General features: G+C 44.0%; 1 protein-coding gene across 3 annotated transcripts in view; it reads right to left on the bottom strand.

Moving 5' to 3' along the window:
• The window catches only part of ESRRG (estrogen related receptor gamma), a 549,788-nt gene extending 523,806 nt beyond the window's left edge, over positions 1–25,982 (bottom strand). Inside the window, exons 1-2 of one of the 3 annotated variants that reach the window (XM_019743279.3) lie at positions 25,879–25,982; positions 23,939–24,019 (exon numbers count right to left, since the gene is read on the bottom strand). In XM_019743279.3, the coding sequence (XP_019598838.1) occupies positions 23,939–23,940 (2 nt within the window). In that variant the 5' untranslated portion in view covers positions 23,941–24,019; positions 25,879–25,982. Of the gene's footprint in view, positions 1–23,938; positions 24,020–25,687; positions 25,806–25,878 lie in introns of those variants that run through there. The other 2 variants (XM_088799145.1, XM_088799143.1) reach the window with 2 other exon arrangements.
• Between the last annotated feature and the right edge of the window lie 388 nt (positions 25,983–26,370).

The raw sequence follows: 26,370 nt of genomic DNA, 5'->3' as shown, positions 1-26,370 counted from the left end.
GAGATTCATCATAAAACTCTCCCTTACAGGCGATGCTTCTATGGAGAGTAACAAGCTGGGGGGAGTTCACCAGACAAGTTAGTTGCTAGGAAAGAGCTTTTGAAGGATCATGGGTCCAGCAAAGTTCCACGTGAATTTATTTGCATAATTAAAGGAAGTGCAACACCCCATCGAGTTGCCAGGCCTACTGACTCTCTCCTTCCCAGAGACCCCAGCAGACCCACATGCAAATTCAGCTCCAGTCCCAAAGTGCTATATCCATCCTGACCCCTAGACAGGGCTATTCTAAGAACGCTTAATATCATGTCGCTGCCATCACTCACTCTTCTGTTCTTGTGCTGACTGTGTACCTGAACTACACAGAACTAAACTCCTTGTTTCTATAAGCAAATCCCCATTTTGCTCTAGGCATAGCCCTAACCAGCATTAAAAAAAGAAAAGAAAAGAAAAGAAAAGAAAAGAAAAGAAAAGAAAAGAAAAGAAAAGAAAAGAAAAGAAAAGAAAAGAAAAGAAAAGGAAAAAAAAAGATTTCACATGTTGTATCTTACTCAGTGTGGCTCAGGCATGTGTTAAGTACTTTATTTTTACCATCCCAAGGATCCTACAAGATAGGCAGTATCTTGTTTTTTATAGACTTTACAGAAGTTGGAGTTTCGAGAGATTCAATAACTTGGTCAGGGCCATGAGTTAGTGTGTGGTGGATCCAGGACGGGGTTGAGATCTCCATCTCCCCTGCCTTAATCAGAATGGAGTGGCTCCTGAATGCTCGCCCTGTCCTGTGCAGGGTCGTCTCTAAAGTCGAGATCGCTGCTGCATGGTCTCCCCTGAACACACCAGCTGGTTGGAATAGCCACCATCTCCCTACCACTCACTGGACATCCTGATGTGCAGGAGCGCCCGCCAGTCTCCATGGTAACAGATTCTACGCACTGCTCACCTGCTTAGACTTCATCCCCCAACCTGACCAGCCACGTGGCTGAGCAGCCCAGCACCTGCCCCATCCCAGGAGCCACCTGCAGTCTCAAGTCTCAGTGTTTCTGGCCCATGGTTTCCAAGTATGTGAATTTGTTGATCTTCGTGACCTTGGAGTCTCTGAGGGAAAGGTCAGAGGTCATGAAGAAGAAACCAGTGATAATACTCATCTTCACATTATTTCACTTTCTAGATCAATAAAATAAAATTTGAGACCACATAATTATCATTTTAAGAACTAAATCAGAGTGACTAAAGCAGACTGTGGTGAAATCAGTTGTCTGTGTAGAAATTAAACATTAATACAACATCCCCAAATTGGCAACCAACATGGTAGACTTCATGGCTAAAGAATAAGAGGCATGTTTTCTTCCAAAGACAAAAAAAATAAAAAACACAAAAAACAAAAAAACGAAAGTTTAAATCCTGAGAGTAGATAGACGTCTTTAAATGCGATAGTCTCTGAGCAATAGATCTCAAACAATTTTTAAGCAAGGAAACCATTGTTTTTGAAAATAATGATCCTTGGGACCTCAAGGTGTAAGAGATCAAAGGGAGCACCGCTGAGCGAAGGGCAGGGTGAAGGGCAGACCTCCTCTCAGTTGTCAGTCCTGTTCTGGAAGCCCCTCAGTTTACACCACACACACACACACACACACACACACACACACACACACACACACACCACCTGGTCTCAGTGCTCTGGGGTTGATTGTTAAGTGGTTCTATGATGTGTTCCTGAAAGTATTTAGGTGAGTTGAGTGTGAATCGGGATGGCAGGGGTGCAAAGGGCATTGATGGCTGTACTTTTAGGTATAGAATATAACAGAAGAAAAACTCTGAGTTGTCTGGGAGAAAGCACATCACTTAGCAGGAAAGGGTTGGTTTGGTGTGTTTTTTAAAACAAAAACTCCCTCATCATTCTTCTTGGTAACATGAGCTCTCCTATTCCAAGCGGCTTGACCGGCCTGAAGTTTTGCTGACATGGGACGTTGGCTTTGAATTCTGTCACCCTCCCCCTATGACCATCACCTGGTCTCCAGCCTCACTGCCTTAACCTTGACAGCCTGGTGTGCTTGACTTTGAATTGTGCTAAACTCAGTCCTATCACTCTGATGTGAACAACATTACAAAAATTCTTCTTGGCAAACAATAGATTTTTTGCCTAATTTCATGCTTCTACCACGTTCTATATGCCTATCATGATTTAAAAATTGGTCTCCCTACCGTCTCCCTCAGTTTACCACCTACCCGGAACAGAGAAATTTTTAAAACTGGAACAATTAAGACAGTTTAACTAGATCTGGATGTATTGATTAGGCTAATTGTTTCCCACATATTCATTTGTTTTGCAAGCTAAATAGAGATATTCCAGCCGAACTCAAACTCTCACTAATCTCAATCTCCACTGGCCAGTGTTAATCGTCTGGCTTAATCTTAGGACCCGGAAGAAAATAAATGAGAATTTTACCACTCTGTTATGTTATATCAGAAAAATTAAAGATAAGTAAATCACAGTACTTCAAGTCTCCTTTTCCTGAGAACCTGTGATAACCAGATACCCTTTGCACATGTTCACCGGATTTTGCATGATTCCAACTTTCCTGCCTTGGATTGAAAGCATGGGTCACATTAATTTTTATTAGTAATGACATTACCCAGAGTTCACACTACAACTTGTTCATGTCTGAATTAAATGCCAATGATTTCTTGATAGGAGGTCCTGTGTGATTTGGAGACATTTTCTTTTACTTGGGAGCTGAAATATACATAGATATTGCACTTTTTTTCCGCTTGGCCTTAGTTTGGAAATTTTTTTTTTTTGGCAACAGACATAAGAAAAGGTTCAAGTTCTCCTTAATAGCTGCATTTAAATGCATATACAAACATTTCATTGTAGACAGTGTGTTGGAAGTTCACAGAGGAGTTACCTCTCAGATATATGGTCTGTTTCTATGCCCAAACTCAATGCTGAAATATATATACGTAAAAAAAAAAAACCTCCCCTGAAGTTCAGTGTGAGCTACTTATGCACAAGGGCCATGGGATTGGCTTCCATACAATTATTTAAGATGTTATAAAGAGTGTTTTCCATCTTTCTTATGCTTGAAAATAGTTAGGTTTTATGACTGCTGAGTCAGAGCCAAAAAACATATAACATTATGCCATAAAACACAAACTATTCCTTTGGCTGTGGAAATTTATATGTACATATTTACATGCTTATATAGATAAAAATCTTTGTAAGCAGAGTGGTCCATTTGAGATGAACTCTATTTAAAGCATGTCATCCCCAACTCTGATAATACTACTGCTATGCTTAAAAAACTTCCATACCTCCCCATAGCCTACCAGGTCAAAAACAAATACCACAAACTGGTATTCAAGTCCCGCCACAATTTTAAAAAGTTGTGCCTGGCTTTTCTCCGCGTTCTTAACATACAAACTCTTAATCTGTTCAAAAGAAACCAGATGTAGTTGCCACTACATCCCAACCTGTGATTCCCTCCCAAACTCCACCACTATTTCCATTTGTCAAAATCCCAGTCACCCTTCAGATCCCTCCCTAAATGTTACCTCCGGTAGCCATGCCCCATCTGCTCTGAAACATCTCATTTCTCTACCACTTGGACTTCCACAGTTCATTACAGCTCTTTCATGCTATTTACCACAACTCTGTTTAATTAAATCAAACGGGTCTTTAAAAAATCATTTCAATAATATATTTACAACAGATTGCATGGAAAATATGTTAAAATTGGGATATCTGGTAGCTCCTACCCCAAAATGCAATGACATGGTCTAAAAGACAAGAGCTGTGCCCATCAGATAGATTTTGGAAAACAGCAAATACACAAGAGCAGGCCATCAGCTTGATTTTTTCATCCAGGTGCTCAGAAACGAATCTGTATGAGTCAGTGAAGAGAATATTCCAAGAAAACTCCATGGCATGAAATGGGAATGAGAGTTCCCTTCCACTGAGATGCTATGCAAAGCTGCTTTACACAGGCTTTGAGCAAAAACACAAAGGAAAATGGCTACAAACTCTACACTCTGTCTTTATATTCTTTTTCAAGATGTACAGGTCCACATCCAGAGACCAACTCAAGCCCAGGCAAGAGGCACGAGGCTAAGGTCCTATTCCTTATAGTAAATGCAGTGAGATGTGTTCTGCTTGCTTAAGTTCTGGAGTGAACAAATTGAAGCATATAGCAGTTCTGGATATATCATCAAGGGATCCTGGTAAAGAGCAAACATTCTCAACTCTTAATGGTGGTAAAGGAACCCTTGCTAGGTGCCATATCAAAATCCACTTAAGTGTTTTCTTACACTACACATTTCATCGCATCACCAGACACACCCCTGCCCTGGGTAATGGAGGAGTTGCTTTCATCTACGCCTGCCCTTGTAGCCAAAGGAGGCAAGTATTCTAGCTGGAAGGAAGTCTAAAGTCATCCAATGTTCAAGACAAAATTGGGGGAATGAGACAGATGATGTTAGCAAAGTTAAAAAAAAAACAATGAATGAAAAAAAGCAAAGAGGCTAGTGGCAAAATGGTCACAATTCATGAACATTTCTGGTGTTACTTAAATACTACGAGGAGGTTGATTTTCTAGCTTCCAGAACACACCATTTACTTGAAGGGTCTTTAAATTTAGGTAGGTGAACCCTGACCTTCTTAAGGAGTAAATCGTCCTTGTTCATTTAATTTCTAATTCCAAACCACATCGTCTCGCCTACTTTATTGCTCAACAAGGAGCTTTCCAAGGACACATCTTAAAGTCCATGTGCCACCTTCCTTTTCATCAGTTTGGCCACAGATGACAACCCCATGGCATACAGACTGCCAACCGCACCCAGCCTAGGCATCCATGGCACCCTTTCATGCACATACCAAACATGGTCTCAGGATTATTCTCAACACAGGACTCTGAAAAGCAACTACCAGTTGATCAGAGAGTGAGTTGAAACCATGATACCACCCCTGGGTTAGGAAATCTGGTCAAATCACCTAAATGAGTTTATTTGGGCTTCCAAAATTTGATTACCTTTCCCCACTTTGCCTACCTGATTCACAGAATTCAGCTTGCTGATAATCATAGCAATCCCATGCCTAGTTGCCTCTTTTCTGGCTTCATCCTCCAAACCTAGCTTAGCACTGACCACAGGGCATCATCACTGACTTTGATGTTTCCCGAGATTTCTCAGCTTCCAAGCCATTGCATGCATCCGATCTTGACTTTTACCCAAGTGACTCCTGGCTTTAGTTTCCTACCTCTGAGAGTCCGCCCTGTTTCCACTCCAGTCTTTTCATGAATGCTACTCAGGGATAGAGGCCAAATGGCCAACTTGTCCCAGGAAAAGTCCTGATGTTTGTTTGTGTGTTTGCTCCAAGTGTGCAACCCTACAAAGTTCAGGCACAGCATTTTAAGTGATTATTTGTCTAGCTCTCCTACCAGACTGAATAACTTGAGGGAAATACATTTATCTTTCGTCTATGAACCTCCAGAGCATAGTACTATGCATGCCACGTGGCTGGTGTTCAATAAATGTCAGTTGAAATGGAAAGAGTCTCATCCGTGCATGTTCCAGAAGTGCTCCTGCCTCCCTATCGGCCCCCACCCACCTGCTGGGCATGATGGGAAGTCCAGTTCTGCAGACTGGGATTGTCCAGCCCAATGTGGTCTGTACAGCCCCCCACGCATAACCTCTGCTGCATGGTCTCCACTCCTCCTCTTGCTCACTGTGCTCCGGGTTCACTGCTCCTTGCCCAAACATCACAGGTGTTCTCTTCCCACAGCACGTCTGCACTAGCCCTTCCCTCTGCCCGAAATGCTCCCCCACCAGGCTGCTGCAGGGTTGGCTTCCTCGTTTCCGTCAGGTGTGCACTCAGAGGTCACTTTCTCATGGCTGCTTTCTCTGTCCACCTGATCTATATTTCACCCTCCCAAACACTTCAGATCCCCTTCCCTGACATTTTCTCTTCTTCGTAGCACTTCTCATTGTCTCATATCCTATATATTTACCTACTTATGTTGTTCACTGTCTCTCCACTAGAATATAAGCTGCATTAGCCTGGGGACTTGTGTCTGTTTCATTCACTACCCAGCATGTGGCACGGTGTCTGATACTTAATAGCCGCATGTTGTAAATTTGATGGATGAATGAATGAATGAATGAATGAATGACTTTATAGCAGGCTGACTTCCAATCCATGGACTCCTTTGCAGCAGTATTCTCTGCTATAAGTAGATACAGAAGGGAGGGAAGACTGAATGAAAGATTTGTTAATGTGTGTTCTTTCCCCAAGATCCTAATCTCCTACTCAGCCTGTTAAAATGTCTGGATTCTATGCAGGTGTTATAGATAAAATAGATTAAGATAGGCATTTTTCCATTTTGTGGATATAAATATCTTAATTATCTTGAGGAGAAGAATGTACAAAGCCATCACCACAGATACAGCCGTCGCTGGCAGGTCCTAACTCTGGTTGTCATCTCATTGGCAAGTTCCCAAATAGAATGTAATGATTTGCTACTAATTCAAACCAAACTCTTAACAACCCATGATTTGCCTGATGTATTTAAAGAAGTGAGCTAACTCCTATAGCATCTAGTGGACTTATTGACAATATTTTATCAAAAAGCTCAGTGTTTTCACCTGATGATACTTGCTTACAACAGACACGCTAATAGGTAGAATGAATATCATTTTTTACAAGCTTTTGGGAAAAGCAATTCCTCATAACCCCTTAATGTGTTAATAGCCGTACTATCCGAATCTTCATACTAAAGACACACTTAGATATTTTCTATTATAATTTTGACATAATTAGTGAAAAGCAGAAAATAAAAGGAGACATACAATCATGTTATTGAGACTGTGGCAACCAAGTTAGATATTTTCTAACTTGCAGACACTGTGCAGATTAGTTAGAGGTCTGCTTTTCTCCCACATCCTGTCTGCTTGACTCCTTCTTTGAACCTCTTTCCCACGGGTTTTTCTGCTGACCCTCTCTCCCTAAATCAGCCCACTGGGTCAGTGATAACTCTGTAATTGGCAAGAATCTCTACTATTAGATGGTGTGGACAAATCACAAAATGGGGCGTCTTACAAATGAGCTACTGGTAACTGAGTAATACTGGGCAAATCAATCAAATTCATTAAGCTTCAATTTTCTTATCTGTAAAATTGGGACTTAACGAACGCTCAGCTTATACAGCATTTAAAGTGCTTGAAATGCCACATTGATGATAGTTACCACTATCAATAATAGCACATAGAGAAAAATATATCACAGAGGTTAAAAACACTGGCATTGCCATTTGTCATAACTGGGTTCAAAACCCGATTCTGGTACTGAACAGCTTTGGACCCTCCCAAAGCTACATGGTCTCTTTAAGCTTCAGTTCAGTTACATGTAAGATAGAAATACTTCATGAAAGTTTGTGAAGATTCAATGAAGTGAAAGTTCCTGTGACACAGTAATAACTCAATAAGTAGCTGATGGTATTATAATTGTTAATAAACCTATTTCCACATACAGGCTGATAAATTTTCTTTGGCTTTCCCTTCACAGAACTAAATCGTCTTGAAGTCTTTAAATTTGACTAAATGATACCTGTATCTTCAAGTTCTCTAGAATATTTTTTGATACTCGCAATACTTTTAGAGAGTATTTATAGAAAGCAGTCTCTAAATTAAGTCAGTTTAAAAGATCAAGCAGATGAGGGGTACTTAATGCTTCACCAAAATGTTCAAAATTCTTTACATGTAACCAAAAGTTGCACTGATCTTGCTTTCGCAAATCTATCATCGCTATAAAGCCCACATCTGAAGCAACTCCTAATGTAATAATAGCAGCTAGAAATTATTCAGAGCTTACTATGTAGTGAACTCTGTTCAAAGTATTTTACCTATACTAATGCTTGTAATTCTTTCACAGCCCTGTGCAATAAGTTAATTAGTAATCTCATCTTAAATGTGGGGAAACTGAGAGAAAAAGAGTTACACAATAGGACCAAAGTCATCCCATTAGTAAGTGGCCAAGAGAAGAAATGAACCCAGGCAGTTCTGATGCTGGATCCTGGGCTCTTAACCATTCTACTAAACTTCTTAATGCAAACACTGACAGTTCTAAGACCTACATTCAGCTTGGCCATCTTTGTGGCCTGAAGATACTGGGTAACTGCTAGGTCTACCCTTTGCACTGTGTAGACCCGGCCTCAGAGCTTGTAACTTGCCACAGCCAGTCATTAAAATCAATATGATTGGGCCATGAGTCACATGATACTCAATTGTGATTCACATCATTAAGATCTGCAAGAAGAACTCTGGGTTCATTCAAGCCAAACACTAGCCCTTCTGCTCACATATGATAGTGATTATACATCTTCCAAAGGAAGAGAACGAATCTCTCTCTCTCTCTCTCTCTCTCTCTCTCTCTCTCTCTCTCTCTCTCTCTCTCACCCACACATACACACACACAAAGGGAGAAAAACATACATTTTGGGCTCAATTATCTACATACTCCCTGTGGAGGTAAGATAAGTATGGGGCTTTATGAATACAGATTTTTACTAAAACAATAACAGATGATTTATCTGATTTCAGGATTAGAATAGAAGAAATTCTTACCCCCATTTGGGTTAATGAAACCGAAAGAACACCATTCATTACTGAGCACAAACTAAATTGACACAACATCGTCCACAAGCCAATTTTAGGGGCCCCACACCCCAAACACATCACAGGGCATTTAGCGACTTAGCTTTGTTTCTCCATAGGTAGAAGCTGTTTATGTGGTTAGGACTAGATTCAACAGATTCAAAATCTTTCTCTCACTCTGACTCCCAGAAACAGTGGTAACCCTTTAACGTTAATCCCTTCATATCCATGCTGTGAAAACAACCCAGCAATGGACCACGTAGATGCCTGAACCCCTCTCTAGATCGGCCCTAATGACTGAATATTAACCTTCAATATAAGACAAAAAGAACAAAAGTGGCAAAAAATAGACCTGGTCTCACTTCTTTTGTATCTGCCAACCCCTTTCCCGTAGATTCACCCTAATTTAATTTAATCCTGCAATATAAAGGCATAGTTCCTTTTTAGAGTATGTTTTCTGTGCTTTTCTTGTAGCTTGGCCAGATTTGATTTGCTGAGGAGAGAATGTCCCTTGAGTAAACATTATATGGTTTTTTAAAATAACAGAAGCATTACTTGAAACAAAGGTCGGATGGGAAAGTAAATGCAAGCTTAAGGTTTTAATTACATTTCGTGTCATAATGTAACTTCTTAGCCAAGGATTTAAAACACTCTACAATTGTGCCCCAACTTGCCTTTCCAGTGTTTTCTTGCCCTTCTTATTAGTGTGAGAGAAATTGTGTGGGCTTTGGGGTCAATTAGATCATTCATTCACAAACATTTCCTGGACAAATATTATGCGCAAATTACAGTCATGGGTACTAGGGATACAAAAAAGAATGTGATTAATAATAATAATTAATTAATATGATCCATTCCTTTGAGAAAATCACAGTCCAATAAAGAGAAACACACACAAAAGTAATTAAAATAGTGTATGTGAAGGAATAGAGGTATGTTTAATATACAGTGAAATGACTAGACATATCCCCAAAGTACTTCACATGCAAACTCTCTCCAAACTCATTCTCTCCTAGTGTTTCTTATCTCCGTGACTTACCATCATCCATCCAGGAACACGGGGGTCATCCTCAATGCCTCCTCCTCCCTCATCTCCCGTATCTAGTCCTAACATTAATTATTTCATCTCCAGGATCCCAACCCAAATTTGATATGTCAGTGTCTCTTGCCTAAACTAACAAGCCTAGTATCATCCCCTTAGCTAACCCTCAATCTTCACACAGTAGCCAGGACGAATTCTTTAAAAAAAAAAAAAAGCCGGATCACATCATCTCTATCTCATAGTAATGGCTTTCCATTCCTCTTAGAATAAAGAAAAACTTCCTTAACATAGCTTATGAGGTCCTCAGAGTCTACTCTCTACTTATTTCTCCTGCCTCATCCTGCACCTCATTCCCCCATTCATGCCCCCACTGCATCTGTTCTTTATTTGGCCCCTTCATCTATCTTTCGGGGTTCAGGACATGTTACCTCAAAGATGCCCCTTGCCATGCTAAATATTTTAAGCTGAAAGAGTTTGAGAAAACAGCAGAAGCAGGAAGGGCTCTCTGACCTTCCCCCACTCCCCTCCCACGAAGCAGTCCTGTGACCCTCATGACAGAGCTGTCTTCTCTGTATGCAGAGGAAAGGAACATTCTGGACTCGAACATGGAGGGACACCAAGAAGAATCCCAATGAACACGCCTTGCTCGTTTTCCCTGAGTTTGTGACACGTCACTCATACTCTTTGCCCTATCATATCTTTCCATGACTTTCCACCCTTCATCAAAACTAGCATGAAAGCATTCAGGTTTAACTATTTGTTTGGGTCTTCATTTCCTTATAAAGGTCCCCATGTCACATAAAACACACAGGAAATAAATCTGGGTGATTTTCTCCTGTTAATCTGTCTTTGTCAATTTAATTTTCAGACCCATTCAGAAACCCTAAGAGCATCAAGGAAAACATTTTCCTCCCCTGAGATCCTAAATTCCCTCCTAACACAAAGTTTTTGTACACATTGTTACCTCTGCCTACAATTATTCTCACCTGGTTAATTCATCACTTACCTTTCAGCGTAAGCATACGTCCCTTCTGAAAGTCTTCCCTGTACTCTCTTACGAGGTCAAATTCTGCTACTCTGGGCTAAGCATTGTGCCCTTTCTCCTTCATGGTATTTACCACAGTTGTAATTTTACATTTGTTTGTGGGAATATTTGATGACTGTCCAACTCTGCCGTTAGACTCTCAACACCGGAAGGGCAGGCACCATATGTACAGCTGCTCGTCACATCCAGTGCTTTACACAATGCCTGAAAGGGACAGATATTCAGTAAAATCCGGGGAATAAATGAAACATCACAAGAGTGATGAACTCTGCCTGGAGAAGCATTGGGTTAATGTCACAGAAGAGGTGTCAGCTGTGTTGGGTCTTGAAGAATATATAATCATTCGTCGGGCGGAAGGAACATATGAGCAGAGACACAAAGAAATGAAACACTGTGACATAGCTCAGTACAACGGAAGCTGGGGGTGTGATCCGCTTGGGGGAGGGGAAGAGTAAAGTGTCAGAAATGAGGCTGGAGAGACTCAGGGACCGAACCACAGAGCGCCTTTTGTGCTCTACCAGCCATTTGGACTTTTGCCATAGGAACTCACTGAAGGGTAATAAAAAGGGAGTAAAATGATCATCAGATTTGCATTTTAGAAAAATCGCTCTCGAGGTAGTGTGAAGGATGTCCTTGATAGGTTGATGCTGCAGGCAGGGTGACCAGTGAGGGGGCCACCCTCCAACTCTACGGGAGATGATGAGGGCACACACCAGGGCAGTCCTGGCGGACTAAGTAGAGCGGGCATCTCAAAAGGTATTGAAGAGATGAAAATGACTGGCGGTGGCGAGTAAGGCAAAAGAAAAAAGTCACAGTACATCACCCTGGTCTCTGGGTGTCTGGGAGGGGGTGTGGTCATAAACTCCGGTAGGGACTAGAAGATAAGAAATCAGTGTGGGTAGGTGGCCGAGTGGGTTTCGAAACCCACTGAGGTTTCATATCTGGGAGCCTTTGTGCCAGAATGATGGTTGTTCTCCTAAGTTCCCCTCCTCCATCAGTTGAGCAAATAGCCACCTGTTAGTGGCTTCAGCCTTCATGTGTCCATATGACTAAGTCCTTGACAATAGAATAGGAGCCCCAAGCAGGCAACCTCTGTGTCATTGGGTTAAAGGGAAATTGCTGGTCCTGGATTTCTTCTCAGATAACCAGAAGCTGGGTTACCTTTCACTATGCAATTGAGACTACACCTGAGGGGAAGGCAAGTCAACCAGATGGAAAGAACCAAGGGTGAAGCACACCAGCCAGACCAAGCCTTTCCCTCGGACCTCTTACTCTGTAGAAACAACACAGCAAACTAAAACTTTACTTATTTACTCCATTGTAGATTAGACTCTTATTTAAGAGTTTATTTTTTGCCCTGAATAATACAGACTTTCAAGTAGGGAGATCCAGTTGGTAACTGTCTGCACCAGTCTAAATCTCCAAAAAGCGATCTGGACGGACAATGAAAAACTGATACCTTTTGGCCTACAGATAGTACTTAAAGCCAGGGGAATAAAATTTTAAAAGAATCACTCTGAAGACAGACTTGGATTTGCATCCTGGCCTCACTCCTTCTTTATGAGAGTTTGAGGACGTTACATCTATGAAACTGTGTTGTGTAAGCCTGGGATAGTATCTGTGATAATGAAGGTACCTCTGGCTGCTACAAAGATCCATCCTCACATTTCAGTAGCTTAACACGAATGTGTCCCTCATTCATGGGAAGTCGAGTTGCTCACTGAGCGGGACAGACTTTTCCCTTCGAGGTCCATGATGTAAAGCGCACACACACCTCCTAACTCCATTAGCCTGGAAGTTACGTACGCTTTTCATTGTTGAGAACAATCATTTGGTCTCAGCTAGATACCAAGGAGCCTGGGAAAGGTGGTACCCCCTTGGCAGTCACTTCCCACCAAAGCATTACACAGTGGAATTGGTTCACAAATCATGGTGAACAGCGGCCCGAAAAGTCATCTCTGCTGCTTGTTGCAAAGCAAAAATGGATGGGTAATGCAGCTAACAGTATATCACATCTAAGGGGTCCTTGATAATGTTAGGTCCTACCTCCTTCCCTGTTGGTTCCCTGGGTCCACCACCCTAAATATATTTCTACTGGGTCCCACACACACCTCATGTTTTCCCATCTCTGTGTCTTTATTCATATCCTCGCCTTTATGTACAAAACCCTAAGCCTATTTCTTCTCCTTTCTCTCCACCAATTCCACCTCGACCCATTTTTAAAGACCAATCTCACAGCATAGCAGTATCCTGGATTCAGTCAGTTCTAATTCCTCCTGTTCAGATTAAGCTTTTTGAACCACCACGCACAGAGCTTGCCACCTGTGCAGTTGGCACATATCAGATGTTTGTTTGGTGTTATAACCACATACAAGTATGTACCTGCACTTCAAGCCTTCACGTATATCCATCTTCAAATCCAGATCGTAAGCTCCCTGAAGAAACAACTGCATTTAACGCCTTTTGTTCAAAGTGACTAAAAGAGGAAACTGATTTTAGGCTTTGAACTGAAGGGACCAACACTTAGAGATTTGAGATCTCACAAAGAATGAAAATGTGAACATGTATTCAGGCAACTCTGGAAAGTGGGGGACAAGACAGTTTGTCTCAAGTGTTTATAAACTCAGGTGGTGGCTACCTGAATTATTAGGATGTAGCTACATTTCTTTATTTTACTTTGTATATCCATAAGGAAGCATAGGTGGTAAGACCCGCTTATGAATAAAGCAAGAACTTAATGAACAATAAGCAACATATCTTTAAATATTATGGTAACTAAGAAAAACAAACAGTTCTAAAGAGGCTTCTTTAAGAACTCGCCACGTGCACGAATTGAGGTGGTGATGTGGCAATTCTCTGGGTAATTTGATAAATGTCAACAACCAAACTATTTAAATCCATCCATCAGGTGAACAGGCCATTCTGAGTTATCTGAGCAGTTGCCAACTCACTTTGTTCCGTTTAGATATTGTTACTGCCTGAAGAAAAGACGAAGAACAAAGAAAAAGCCTGGAACTAACTGGATTTAGATAACCCACTGAAAATGCCTGTACTTTCTTTTGCCCCAAAAACTGCCCTGATAAACATAGGCCATGCATAGATAGACAGGAGGTATTGTTCAGCAAATGATCTGATTATATGCACTTGCCAAAGTCTGGGTGTCCCACAGGTAATACCTATTCCTCCATGTAGGGAAACCGGCATGGGGACCCCCATCAGTGCTGCTCTTCCTACACCAAACGTCCAAGATGGCTCGGCATGCCTGGAGCATCCTGAAAAATTCTGCCTTAACCACTCCCAGCTGAGAGACCAGAGACACATCCAAGGGTCTACTCCATGTTCAAATCCACACTCAATCCAACCCCTGAAGACAGCCGGAAGCGGATCTGTATCACTGGACCCTAGGTCCTGGACTAAACCCTGTCCATCACTTATCTCAGTACTCACTATCAGAGCAAAAGTATCCTGCGGGCGGGGGTGCAGTGCGATTTTTGTAATACACCCCATGTCTATTCCAGTGCCAGACAGTTGGGCCTTGCAGGAGGCCCAGGATTTCTCTGGAATGTGTGAAACAGTGTGGTGCAAAAAGTGTTCTGCAAGACCCTACGCTAGGAGTTGTTCTTTACATGAAGGATGCCACGATAAATCTGGAAAATACTAATACTCAAACAAACAATGATTTTCTTTCAGACAGTCACAGCACCTGTTACGTACGTAGAAGTCTCTGACATCTACTTGTATCTGAAGAAACCTGTTGAACTCACTATTTCACAGATGTTTGTCTACAAGAAAGCTTTTGGGGCCAAACCCCATTGACATCTTTCCTCAATAGACTGGGTTCTGTGAGGTCAGTGCCCATGCTATTTTCTTGTTTAACACTGTACTTGACGTTTCAATACATATTTGATGAATCAATGCATATCCATGGAAGCAGGATTCCACAGAACACGCTTTGTAAAACTATGTGATAAAAACATGACAGTTCTACGGAATACTTCAAGTAAGGACAACCTCCACCAGTGGGAAGGTCCCTTTGACTCTCTTATTTAAATCCCAGTTTGTGAGGTTCACTATTAGTCGTACACTGGCATTTATTGCTGGTAGTCAGAAAATGTCTCCTTTTCCCCTCAAACTATCTTAGTGTCAAATTAACCTAACCAAATATTTCCAGATTTGTGGGATCGAGACCAGCGATGCTTAAAATTTACTGTGTAGAAAAATCTATTGTGGGGCCTTAAAAAGGCAGAGGGCTGGGAATTCAGTATTTGTAGCACTGGGCCCAGGAGTCTACATTTGACACAACAATCCCAGGTCGTTCTGACATTGGTGTCAGGTGGAACACACTCTCAGAAGTGCTGCTCAAGAGACACTGTGGGAGAGGAGTCCTCGGCTAGGTATCAGAAGCTAGGGTTCCACCCACGTGGCTATGGGCAGTAATCTCTGAACCTCGCTTTCCTCTCTGTGGGATTTGTAATACGTCTCTTAACCTATCTCCCTAGCTCCCTAGCCGTGCACCTCGTCATCTGGACAACAAGAAAGCATTTATAAAGCTGGTCCCTGAAACCTAGCAGGTACTCAATATATACAGAGCAATGCATCAGTAAGGTAACATCCTCCAGTGTTACACAAACTATGTCCCAGCAAGTGTTCAACCCAAAAAGGGTCTCTGCTGATGATTTAACACCACAAAACAGGGCTGGGCCAATTCTGCTGTGTCCAAACCTGTCACTCAGCCTGGTGAACAGAACATCTGGCTCACACTCACGGACACAGTATTGGCCAAATCAAGGCCAGGACCAAGCTATGTGACATTGGCCACAACACATAGCATATCAGAATGTTTCCTCTGCTTGGTACCGGGTCTTCAAAAAATGGTCTCTTCACTCTGGAGTAAATGCTTCGAGATGGCTTTGATTGCCACCTATATATTTACAAAAGGAAGGTTCTTGCTTATCAAGTATCCTCATTGATAACAATTCACCATTGTTCAAAAACTAGAATGCAATGGAATACATGTAATGGCAATATGGTACTCAGCGTATTTAATTCTTGCTCCATTCAGAAGACTCTTCTGGAACCTGGAGCCCTCAGTAATTGCTATGAACACTGTCCAATCATACTGCATGAATCCTTTGAAAACAGTAGTGATAGAGCTGATTGTTTCCCAACTTTGTGGCATGTTTTGAAGCCTGCCTTTTGGAACAGATCTGATAGTGCTTGTACCTCACCTTTTACATATATATATATATATATATATATATATATATATATATATATATGCACACATATATGTACATATATAAACTTTATGACTGAAAGACTTCTGTCTAAGACTAATTATTAAAGATTTCCAATGAGTGTGATTTTTTTACTGTATTGCCTATATTTTAACTTATATTCATTTTTTTGTTGGTTTTTCTTGCCCTTCTGGTTTTAAACTTTTAAAACTGAAGTGCTTGTTCCACAACTCGAGCATGCAGGGACCACCCGCCCAGTCTCCTTGGCTCATTGATCTGTGGTTCATGATAGCAGTGAGAGAACTTTGCAGAACTAAATTCATGTCAGCATGTTTATTTTCGGCATTTATGGCTGCCTTTCTGCTTAATGTTTTGGTGGTGATCTGTTTTCCTTGCCCGTGCCTCATGCTGGCAATAGCAAATGTGGTTGATTACAGGGCTTGTGCTGGTAAACAACGAAATGAATCAAGCCAATTTTGGTGATACCACCCAAAGACGGCAGAGACAAGCCGTCTATAGCTGATTGCTGCCATGAGAGAAAGTCCTAACGCAGCCCCAACATTCCTAGACCTGCCATGTTTCAAGAGAAGTCTGGTACAGAACAGGTACTCAATAAATATGTATGATATCAATTCATACAGAGATTGCAATGTTCATCAGAGAGCGCTGGATTTTTAGATCTAAGAAGCACAATGTAGAAGTAAGAGCATGGGCTCTGGAGCCAGACTGCCTGGTTCCAAATCTAGCTCTGCCATTTATCGCCAGCTGCATGATTGTGGGCAAGTTATCTAAAAACTCTGTGCTTCAGTTTTCTCACCTGTAAAATGGGGGGAAATGATAGCACCTACCTCAGAGGATTGTTGGAGAACTTCATTTTTTAATATTATTACATCTGACAACAATACCTGGTACTTTGTAAGTGCTATAGAAACAAAGAAACACACACTGAAACTTAGAAATGCCTTATCAGTTTCACACGTGTCATTCCATGTTTTTTTCCCCACCATAACTGGAGGGCGAAGATGAGGAAACTGAGTTTTCCTCAGGATCCTTCAGGGCTATTCAGGATGACAGCCACGCATGTATGTGCCTCATGCAAGCATTCTGCGTGTGGACACTTAGAAAGCATCCCGTGGTTTGCCCAAGGGCACATTCCATAAAATGACACGGGCCGGAATCTGGTCCAAGACTTTGGATGGACGGAATCAAAGATGTCTACATCAGTGTTCACCATGACCCCGCTTACTCCATAACTAAGTAAATTTAAAAAAAAATGAGGATTTGATTCAAACCACTGTGTGGTTATTTTTAATTCCTCAATTAATTGCCCCAAAGCAGCCAGTTTGAGAGACTAGGCAAAGCCCTTACATTCAATACTGTTCATTTATAGTCTTACTCTTTTATTAATTTTTATCTTTAACATGTTTGGCAATAATTTCGTTTCTTTACTGTCTGACTCTAAGGTCTTTCTCCCAGTCACTTAACAAGCCTGTGTGTGGCTGTGTGTTAGAAGCTGCTAAATAAGGAACACTCTGTCAACCTTTTCTTTGATTTTCCTGGTTCTTGTTGGTTTAAGGAAGATCCTTAATGTTATTTAAACACAGGCGACTATTTAAAATTTCTTGGTAGACGAATTTGATAGTGATAATTTGAAAAAAAACACAAAAACCTACTGTCAACGTGAGATAAAAGATCTCATTCATTGGGGTGGACACCTTATCTGAATAATTCAGGACTTCTTCGAAGAAAAAGGTCAATATAACCATAGCTGTTTCCTTTTCTTGAACAACAGCAGGAGCTTTTCACGCTCCCTGATAATCTACATTTGATAAAGTTGTTGTTTGGACATCACAGAAGAGTCTTCTCCTTTTTTAGAGTTTGGAGATTTACTATTTTGTGTTGTGTTGTGTTTAATCTGAGGAATGCACCAATTGTTTGAAATCACTACTGCTAAATTGGACTTCATGAAAAATCCAACACTGTTATCAATCACACCACATTATCAAGAAAGTGAAAAACAACCCAGAGAAAGAGAGAAAATATAAATATTTGCAGATCGTGTATCTGATGAGGGTGTAATAGTCAGACAATATAAGGAACTCTTCTAATTCAACAATGAAAAGACAAAGAGACCAATTTTGAAATGGGCAAACACCAAAGGCTGTGCCTAGACATTTCTCCAAAGAAGATATCCAAATGGCCAAGAAGCATACGGAAAGACGCTTAGTGTCATTAGGAACATATACACATCAAAACAACAGTGACATGCCACGTAAACTCACCAGATATGGCTGTTAGGAAAAATGGAAAACAAAATAAATGTTGGTGAAGATGTGAAGAAATTGGCACCCTCAGATATTTATGGTATGACTGTAAAACTGTGCAGCCACTGTTGAAAGCAGTATGGTGACTCCTCAAAAAGTTAAATATAGAGTTAAGATGTACCCCAGCAACTCTACTCCTATGTATATACCCAACAGATCTGAAAACGTATGTTCAAACACAACCTGTACACAGATGTTCATAGCAGCATTATTCATAATAGCCAAAAAGTGGAAACGCAAATGCCCACCTACTACAGAGTGTAAACAAAATGTGGTTAAGTCCATAAAATGAAATATTCTCCAGACATAAAGAGAAATGAAGTACTGAAACCTGCTACAACACGGATGAACCTTGATAATATTGTGCTCGGTGAAAGAAGCCAGACACAAGAGGCCAAGTGTGAAACGATTTTAGTTATAAAATGCCCAGAACAGGAAAACCCATAAGACAGAATGAAGAGTAGTGATTGCCAGGGTTTGAGAAGAGAAGAGAATGGGGAGTGACTGCCTCCTGGGTACAAGGTTTCCTTTTGGGGTGATGCAAATATTCTGGACTTCAAAACAGTGGTGATTGTCGTATATCATTGTGAATGTAGTAAAAAAGTCATAACATTGTAGGCTTTCAAATGACATAAATGTCAAATTTTGTGGTATATGAAATTTCACATCATTTTAAAAAAAAAAGAAAATACTGGCTTGAAATCCAAGTAGGAAAAGCGAGAAGCTTCTTCTTTCCATACAAAGTAATTTCACACAATGTAGCACCAAGTGGTATTAACACGTTGCGTACGGCGGGGTTTAAATCCCTCGTGAAGATTCTCGTGATCCGTACGCAACGTGTTAAGGAGTGAGTACGCCGTCTCGGAGATCAATGGCTGACTGACAAGCTGTCCTTATTCCCTTTATTTCACTGTGTCATTTAATATTAGTCCGTTGCCCTTGAACGGCATTTTTAGTTTGTCAATTTCCCATAGAAACTTCAACTTTTCTGACACTATAGCTCCACTTCCAAATGTTTCTTGTCACTTGGTTAGCCAATTTGGCCATCACTGATTAATGAACATATGTGGGAACCTTGTCCCTTGTAATTACATAAAAATGTTTAATTTAAAATAATAGAGTATTGGTGATTCTTATGAGGAGGAACATATATGATTTCTCATAAGTCAGTAATTTGTATACTTCTTTAATTTACATGAGATGAATTAATAGAAAACAATCATATATCTGATAGAAAAAAAAATAAAAAACATTGGAGAAAAACTAATTATCCAATAACCCCCCCACCAAAAAAGAATAATATTTTCTCCTGAAAATGTTGTTGTTGTTTTTTACCATTACAATGTTAACAATAAAATAGACATTATTTACATATGTCAGTAAAATATACTCTATGCTCCAAACTTAATTTTTCTGAGCTGCAAACTTTCCTGTCAACGAGGTTATACAAGGGGGGAAATGTTGAAAACATTTAAAAGTTGGAAACAATTTTCATTTGAATATATACTTATTAAGTAGTTGATGGCAGATTTAGTTAAAACAGAGGAGATAATTGTGAAGAAGCATGACAAAGTTACATGGAAACTTCTGAATATAAATCTAGTTGGCAATGAATTTCAAAAATACAATTTCCTGAAATAATGTTACATATGTATGCTATGCTTTTTTTTTAAATCTCAAAGAAAATTTCTACATAAAAAATCATGTTTATCTTTTATGACATGTCTATTTAAGTGTTAATATGGCCGGGTGTATTCCAAACAGGTATACAGGAAAAAAAGAAAGAGGAAGTATTTGAATAATTCAGGTTTTAAAAATATGACCCTCACTTTCATCACGAGTATGTGTCTCATTTAGGTGAATGCAAAGTTGGTTTTAGCCAGAATTACCTGGAGAATTGTAGTGGAAATAATCCCTTCTGGGAGAACCTAACCCTATCTGGATCATGCACTGTTATTGTAAGGAAATTTGAGAAATACAGAAACTGAAACCAACCTGTTGAAGGTGAACAAGAACTTGATGAAACTCAATGCTTATGCAGGATTTTATGTAAAACCAGGGGAGACAGAAGAGTGCATAGAAGACGTTGTAGGTCACATATGTATCCAATAGCGGACTTTGAAAAATGTTCAGACGGAATCTACATCTGAACACGTGGTGAAAACAGTCACATACGCTGAGAATTCTGTCTTCACATAAGGGAAAGGGGGTGAAGTTACTCTGCTGAGACATATGAGGAAAGCTTTGCATTGATGCAAATTCCTTGTCACATAGAGTCATTTAGTTCTCTGGGTTCTCCTTCATTCGCGCCCTCCGTTCACCCTCCAGGCCTCAGCTCTCTACCCACATACATGTAAATTTAATGATTACATGAAATACTGGAAGGAGACTGTCCTCAGCTCCTCGAAGCTCTCACTTCTTACTAAGAGAAGTCTCTATAAAGGAGAACACGTCGTTTAGGAGTCACCCCATGGCTGGAGCCCTAGGGTTACAGAATGATTGTGGGGACATGCAAAGGAATTGCTCCAGCTTTTGCAGAAAGTGCCCCTTTCCTTCATCCACCCACACACACCCAGCAGAGTAATTTTTACCCCCAGTCAAAGGTCTAGCTAAGGAAAGGGAGAGGGGTGACTGGAGTTGGTTCTCAGGCCATTTTAATCCCCAGATGACCAGTGCCTGACTCATACAGGCAACTCTTCGGGTCTGGGACAGTTCAAGCTAATCATCCCACCCGCGGGGGACACAGCAACTCAGGGCACCACGAAAAGCATGACTGTCTCTCAGGTGTTTATGCTCTGATTAATCCTAAAATGGTGATCACGGTTTATAACCACAATCTAAGGCCACCTAGGAAGAACCAGGCCCACAGGCAGGTGGCACAGGTGGCCATCTCTGCCCAACCCTCCCACATCATCTTGCTCACATTGTCTCTTCTCAGGGCTTAGAGTTTCTCAAACTGATGAATGTGTACGAGGACCATCCCTTGTCCTGTCACTTTCCATAGTTCCTTGAAAACAGGAGCTACTTTGGAGAGTGGAATTTCTTCTCGCATTCACTAGCTCATTTGGAAACAAACAGGCCTCTCCTTTCTCTGCCCTCGCGTCCTTCCATACACAGACAATTTATTCTCTAGGTTGGTCTGGTTGGCGGAATGTCATCGTACACTGAGGAAGAGAACGTGGGGTCCTCCTATCTAGAGCCCTCATTTCCGAGGAAAGCCCCAGAGTGTCTGGAGGCCACCAGTAAGAGGCAGAACGCTAAGGGCAGGGACAGAAAAGACTCTGCAGCTAGGAGAGAACTAGAAGGATCCAGCGGCCAGCAGGGTAGAGAGCTAAGGCAGAACTCAGGGCAAGGTTATTTTACTTTGCTGAGCCCCGGAAGCTCCCAAGTTCTAAGATTCCTGTCGGTGATCCGAAAAATTCCTAAAAGCAGAATGATCAAGGCGAGCCCTCCTCCCCCACCGAAGTCCGCGAGTCTGGCGCCCTGTGCTCACCTTCCAGCCCCAGCCCCAGATTCTCTGCCAAATACAATCGCAGGGATGGTGGCGAGGGCGCCCTCGGCCTTCTCCTGAGCAAGGAGTGTCTGAAAACAGCCGAGACAGGGTGTTTGCACGTGGCTGAGGTTCAGGAGCAGCGGAAGCTGAGAAGCCAAGTTAGTCCAGCCAATGGAAATCCACCGGCCGGCCTGACTCCTGGGTGGGTGGCAGGAGGTTACTCTTGAGCTAACTCCATCTCAAAACCTCTTTTCAAACAGGACAAGGAGGAAAAAGAGTCAGCTAGAGGTCACTCTTTTTTTAAATTTTTGTCCCCATACCTTTCCTTTGACCACATCTTTTCTCTCTCCTTTTCCTTAACTTCCACTTTTCTTAGATCTTGTTAACTCCTTCCTTCTTTTCCTCCTTTTAGGATTTCTGAAAAGATTAGAGGCTCAGACCAACCCTTGACAGGAGAGTTGAGTGGCATTTACTGCCTGGGAATGGGGTGGGGGGGGGGGGGAGAGATTAAGACCTCACACTCAGAGTTCCCAAATTCCCGGCATGTACAGGTCCCTGAATCTAGTTTCCAGCTGTGAAATTGTACTAAGTTTGAGATCTACTCATAACCCCGCATGCAGCCCAGGGGATACTAGCAGAAACTTGCAACTGCTTTGAACTTGGCAGCTGAGTTTTTGAAAGCTGTTTGGGGCGGGCCGGGGTGAGAATCCCGGCAGCTCTGGCCCAGGTAGGAGCGGTCCCTTTCCTGTCTGAACCAGCCTGTCCTTGCAGTGTGAGCTCAGGGGTGAAGCGGGGACATGGGCTGAGAACGGACCACTTTCCCGATTCTGTGACAGGGAATTTTGGGTGCACACACCCTGCAAAGGAAGGTCCCCTTTCTGCGGCACTTTCCACAGTCTGGTGCTGGGTTTTCGCTCTCTACTAGTCCATCCGCAATGGCAGACGGAGCGCTTCGGGTACGCGGCCATAAGGGGTTCTAACAGCAACAGCCACTGTTAGAGGAGAAATTGGTGGCAGGTAATAAATCCATCCAGGAAGATGCAGTTCTCCCCTCGCTGCTACACAAGTCCTCCCTACACCCCCCCATTCCGCACTGGGGCGCTGGTCTTAGCCCAAATTCATCCCAGCCCCAGGTTATATTCAACCACAAGTTTCTCCATCCCTCCCCCACAACGCAGTGCCTGGCTCTGGGGGGAAAGGGTTGATTGACCTGCCATGCGCCGCCAAGTCTCACGTCCTTGGCTGAGCGCTTGCGAGACAAGCGCGCCTGATCGCAGCCGGCACGCACAGCCCTTCCCTGCGCCAGAGATGCCCGAACCGTAGCGCTCCTTTCGCTCGGGGCTTGGGGGACGTCTCCAGCTTGCCCTGCCCCCTGCTCCCTTGACGTCTCAGTTCTAAAACACAGAAGCATTGTCTAAGGCTTTGCCATTTAGAAAAAGAGGTCTAGGCCCACCGCACCACGACTCTCTTGCGCTTTTGCCATCTGTACAAGCGAGTCCTGTCCGTAGCCTCTCTGGGAAAAGGCGTCACAGCGCCCAGATCTATCTGGGATTTAGGGACCTAATCCCCAGTATTTCCCCTGCTAGCCTCAGCCCCCGTACCCATGTCCTTCTTTCCTTCCCGCCCGGGGCAGTACGGAGACTCTAATTAAGACATCTGTCCCCAAATTGCAGAGAAATGCTCCCAAATGGCGAGCCTTCGGCACTGCGTTCCCATCCAGCGGTGGCTGTCAGGGCGGAAGGAAAGGTCTCTGTCCTAATGCGCCTGTCCCCTCCCCCAGTGCTTGGGGCCGCGCTGCGGGCCGCTCCATCCCGCTTCTCCCCCACCCCTAGCCCCGCACAATTTTCTTCTTTATGAAACACACAAGCCCTGACCACCCCGCCTCCCACGTAATAGCAAGTTTTGTCTCTTTTTGTGCCCAGATGCAAACTCAGCTGGAAGTGGAGAGCAGGGGAGAATCAAAGATGCACGGAAACAGAGAATCTGAGAAGGGAGAAATCAAAGTGGGAGGGGGAGAAGAAAAGAGCTGGAGGTCGGAGGGGCAGCGCCAGAGGCCGAGGGGAGTCCTGGGGTGCAGGCGAGCGTGGTGGCCTAGCCGCAGCGCCTCCCCTGGGTCCGCAAACCGGTGCGCGCCCAGTCGGGTCAAGTGCGACTCACATGGTCTGACTGCAGGAGCCGCTCTCTCAACTCCTGCGGGTGGGTGCTTTCGGGGCTCCCCGCGATCTTCTCCCGGGCTGCCTGCGGTGTGTGGGCAGAAACAAAAACAAAACAAATCACGCGACACAGTCCAGACCGGCAGGTGGACGCAGCGGGGACCTCTCTCACTTCGCACTGGGAAGGAGGCGCGGGATTCCGGGCGGGCAGCGGAGTCTAGCCTATAAATAGCGAACTTTTAGACAGAATCAACTAACAAATGAGAGGAGCAGGCGTAAATTTGCGCAGGATTCCCCTTTGCGGGGTCCACCCGACCGCCCCTCCGGCCACTCTCCAGGCAGGATGAGGGTGGGGACAGATTCGCAGAGGGGGTTGAAATGTAACTGTATTGGAATTTACAGTAGTTTTCATATTTTCGCAGGGGGGACCACTCTGCCCTTGGACTTTCCCTTTCTGCCCACCGTCGCTGCTCTCCCTGCCACCCCACCCCCACCTGGGCACTGCAGGCTGCAGCTGGAAAGAGCAAAGGCTCAGGAGAGCGGGCTCCTTGGGCTTGGCTGTGGAAGCAGGAAAGGGGGTGGGGGGACACGGAGCCGGGTTTCCCTGGGATTCCAGGAGAGACGGAGGGAAAGAGGGGAACAGCCAGGATTCCGGATTTTCTTTACAAGCCAGGATGGGAATTAAGATAAACCAGAGATTGGGAGGGAAGCGCTAAAGGGTGAGGGTAGAAGTCACAAAGGCGTTCCTGGAGTGCCTTTTCCCAGGGGCAAGCAGGAGCGTTCCGGGGCCTGAAACCCCCCATCTGTACTTGAACCTTTGGCGCTAACCCGGCGGGAGAGCCACGGCCCACTCCGGGGTTCTGTCCTCACTTGGCAGGGGGCCGCGAGCTCTCCCGGAAGCAGGTCTTGCTGGGTGGCGCCCCAGGTCCTGCTCCCCAGCCCTCCAGGGCCGAGGCCCACTCACACCTGCCAATCCACAGTAAGGGGTCTATTTAACCTGGAGTCCTGAGCACCACAAACCCTCCACCCTCCTCTTCGCCTGGAGCCACGGCGAGAGTGCGAATGGTGATAAGGTTAGCTCAGTTTTCATGTTCATTCTTGGTGCTTTCTCAAAACTACTACCCCCCCAGGACAACAGACCCTCATTGTCCACTACCCAACTCCCACTTCAGGAGGTCGCTTCATTAAATGTATCTTGACTGTCATACACGAACCATATTTCATAGCACAGGCAATCGGGGTGGGTGAGGGTGCACGGGTTGGAGAAATTGAGGACGCTGCAAGTGAGGGTCCGCAGGTGAAAGGAGATCACACTGCTTTCCTTAAAGTTTCCATTTCCCCCGCCACTCAGGGCCTTCGGAGCGGGGCGGCCAAGCCAACCCCATGGGTCTAAACACTGCGTACAGCTGGGGTGAGGAGTGGGGAGCCAGAAAACCTGGAGCTTTCTCTTTCCATTGCCTACCCCACCATCATGCCCTCCATAAACGGAAATGTCAGATGCCTAACCTCTACCCCCACGCACGGAGGAATATCAAATAAGATCCCCCACGCAGTTGGTGTGGGGAAGTTGCTCCCCATTGGCGCTTCTGTTAACACAGCTTCCCATCAGTTACCTCGCGGCACACGGAAAAGTTATTTTGTTGTCCCCAGAATCCAGCCAAGTCTGGAAGGAGAGGAAAAGGCTAAGGGGGTGGCCGCGGCCGCTCTCTGTGCACCCACCGCCCCCAACTCCACGGGGTGGAGGGGCAAGCACCTCATTTTCAGCCCGGGCGAAGCCCGTGCTCCCTGCGCTGGGGCGGAAGCCGACGCTTCCCTGCTTCCCCAGGGACGTGGAGCTCGCTCGTCCCGCCCCAAGGTGAGCTGCTGGGTGCTCCCAGAAGGAACAGGACGGAGCCCGGGAGTCTTGGGGCTCTCCTGCCTGGCTGGCGCTCCCTCGCTACGTACCTGGCCCGGCCTTCCGGCTCCAGCCGCTGTCCCGGCTGGGGAGCCCGGCCCCAGCCAGCCGCATCCAGCGCAGCCCGCCCCCGCCCTCTCTGGGACGCTCCGCCAGATGTGGGGCGGTCTCTCGCGGGCCATTGGCTTGGGCCACTGTTTGGAGCTGACTTCCAGGATTACCCCAGGCGTTGCGGTCCCTTTGTGGGCTGAGGGAAGGGTACAGGCCAGCGCCTCACTTTTTACCTCGCCCACACCTCCCCCCAATCCTTCGGGCTCCCCTTCTTTCCACCCCTGGAGCCCAGGCTTTGAAACTGTAGTAACGCCGCAAACAAAGCGGGCCCAGCGTGGAGGTCAGATGGGTGCTTTCGGCGTTTCTCAAAGGTTCTGGTTGTTCGCACTAGGAGAACAGGGCCTATGGGGACAGAAATGACAGGCGCACAGGGGCCCCTTGGCTGTTTTCAGCCCGAAGTTCACGTCTATTGTTTGCTGCCTGGGGGAAAG

Source organism: Rhinolophus sinicus, chromosome 6 (assembly GCF_057876585.1).
Source record: "Rhinolophus sinicus isolate RSI-liver-muscle chromosome 6, RSI-T2T, whole genome shotgun sequence".
Classification (NCBI taxonomy): domain Eukaryota; kingdom Metazoa; phylum Chordata; class Mammalia; order Chiroptera; family Rhinolophidae; genus Rhinolophus; species Rhinolophus sinicus.
This window is presented reverse-complemented; position numbering and strand designations above follow the sequence as displayed.